Source organism: Monopterus albus, unplaced genomic scaffold, assembly GCF_001952655.1.
Source record: "Monopterus albus unplaced genomic scaffold, M_albus_1.0 scaffold324.1, whole genome shotgun sequence".
NCBI classification, from domain to species: Eukaryota; Metazoa; Chordata; class Actinopteri; order Synbranchiformes; family Synbranchidae; genus Monopterus; species Monopterus albus.
In genome coordinates, this window is record NW_018128204.1 from 88,503 (window position 1) to 90,786 (window position 2,284).

Here is a 2,284-nt window from a genome sequence, read left to right on the forward strand (position 1 = left end):
TACCCGTCAGCTGTCTCAGGAGTCCCACGAGCCAACCAGGCTCGAAAGGATTCCTTCTTCAGCTTGACGGCATCCCTTACTTCCGGTGTCCACCACCGAGTTCGGGGATTGCCACCACGACAGGCACCGGAGACCTTACGGCCACAGCTCTGAACGGCCTCATCGACAATGGAGGTGGAGAATATGGTCCACTCGGACTCAATATCTCCAACCTCCCCCGGGATCTGGTCAAAGCTCTGCTGGAGGTGAGAGTTGAAGATCTCTCTGACAGGGGATTCTGCTAAACGTTCCCAACAGACCCTCACAATACGTTTGGGTCTGCCGAGTCTGTCCAGCTGGAACTTTACTCCTTGAGAGAGGCTGTTAAAAGCAAACTCACCAGAAAAATGATCGCTTGTTCACACATCAGTGTGATAACAGCTACTAAAAACCACAGAAGTGACTTCTGGGAAAATTTTATTTGATTTGTACTTTGAGATTTTAGTTTGGTTCATGTCCCATCCACCTATCCTGCAACCAGCCAGGGGATGATTGCATCACTATTCACTTTTCAGGAGTTCTTAGCCTGTCCATCATTTACATAGCCGATGGTCATGACTCACACTCCATCAGAAGCAAGCAGTGTTGCCGTGACTCCTGTTGCTAGGACGTTGTCCATGGAGGCTGACTGGATCTCTGTTGCCACAGTACCAGTGTTGACAATGTTCACCTGTGCAATCAAAGGAACAGGAGCTTATAAAGTATATTTTTCTATACATACTTTTATATACTATACAGTAGAGTACATTTCACCATGCTATGATAATCCACACATTTCAGTAATTCATCTTATTAATTATAATTTGATTCTGTTCATGAATGTACTATTAGGAGAAAAGAGCATAGCACTGAAACAAAATACAGATGAGAAATTTGTTGAGATACATTAGCATTCTCAAACAAGTTGATTTATATAGTGGCTTCATGAACTAAGACCAGTAACAGGCTGGACAGAACCCAATCTAAACAAAACTACAGCCAGACTAGTAACTCATGCTCATGTGCAGCAAGAATAAAACCTACTGTACCACATCCACTGTCTAGCTTGTTAGCATGCAGGATCACAGGAATGTCATTTTCCAAGTATGTAATAACATTTTGGACAAGTGTGAATAAAAACGTCATGCTTTTGAAAAGTATCTGATTTGTTAAACATGCTAAACCACCATTATGTTAGTTTAGGCAGCCATTCAGCTAGCATATCCATGTTAAAATAAATAGGCCTTCTGGGAGCTTGTTTCTTGAGCACACACATTTACTGCCATTACCTTTTCCTTTATTTTTAACTGAGCAATATTTCAAGCAAGGTAATGTTTGTCATCATGAGTTCATGCAACTTACCCTTCCTCCAGTGGTGTCTGCCAGTCTCCCAACATCAGCCAAGCGACAGTCTGTCCCTTCAAAGGTCATTACTGATATTATGACTCTGGCAGAGGAAAAAGTTGACTTTATTTAGCTATTTAATTTCACTGCATAGCAATATGCATTTGGTCAAAACCAAGACAAAGATATGAACTGTATCACAACTAGACAACTTTAAATAGCTTGCAGTCATCGTACAACTGTGTGTCTGTGTGTATGGGCTCACCCATTCTTCACAGCCTGTAAAGCCAGCTGTTTGTAGAAATATGAAGTAAGGGGAGAAGAGGGCAGAGAAGGAGTTTGCTCCATCTCACCCAGTCCAATGTTGGCTCTACCATCAGTACACAGAATGACCTGTACAACAGAGAGGATTAAGAACTTCATTACCCACAAGGCTTTGTTCTGTCTGTTGTCAGTCCACACAGGTGGTTTCAACATGGGTAGCATCATTCTTAAGATTGGATGTAGCAATTCAGTAGCCTGAGTCTGATAAAGTGAAATCTACCCTGCTGACACCTGACCAAGAAATAGACAAGTGGCACCAATATTCTTATCTAATTCTCAGCAAGAAAGGAAATAGCTACATGTCCCAAAACAATGGACCATTCCATTAAAGTCCTTTACAATCACTTACCTTAGACCCAGGGTACCTTGATGCCATGGCAACTGAGGCTAATGCTGCAGGACCAAGACATGTTGCCCCATGTTCCCTGAGGCTGGATGTTCAGACATTGGAAAAAAAGGATTATGGTTCTGCATTTTAAAGCATAAAGACCATTTAACGTGACACACAGTATAGATACCGGTTTTCATCAGAATTAATTTGACAGTTCTAGGTGAAAGGTTAACCAATCAGAAGTGTTGTCCCGCCCCCAAGCCCCCC

At 42.4% G+C, this 2,284-nt stretch overlaps 1 protein-coding gene across 1 annotated transcript in view; it reads right to left on the minus strand.

Moving 5' to 3' along the window:
• Positions 1–2,284, minus strand: part of LOC109974204 (circularly permutated Ras protein 1) — an 18,820-nt gene that overhangs the window by 5,222 nt on the left and 11,314 nt on the right. Inside the window, exons 11-14 of the mRNA XM_020624293.1 lie at positions 2,036–2,117; positions 1,628–1,755; positions 1,381–1,465; positions 603–709 (exon numbers count right to left, since the gene is read on the minus strand). Of these exons, the coding sequence (XP_020479949.1) occupies positions 603–709; positions 1,381–1,465; positions 1,628–1,755; positions 2,036–2,117 (402 nt within the window). The remainder of the gene's footprint in view (positions 1–602; positions 710–1,380; positions 1,466–1,627; positions 1,756–2,035; positions 2,118–2,284) is intronic.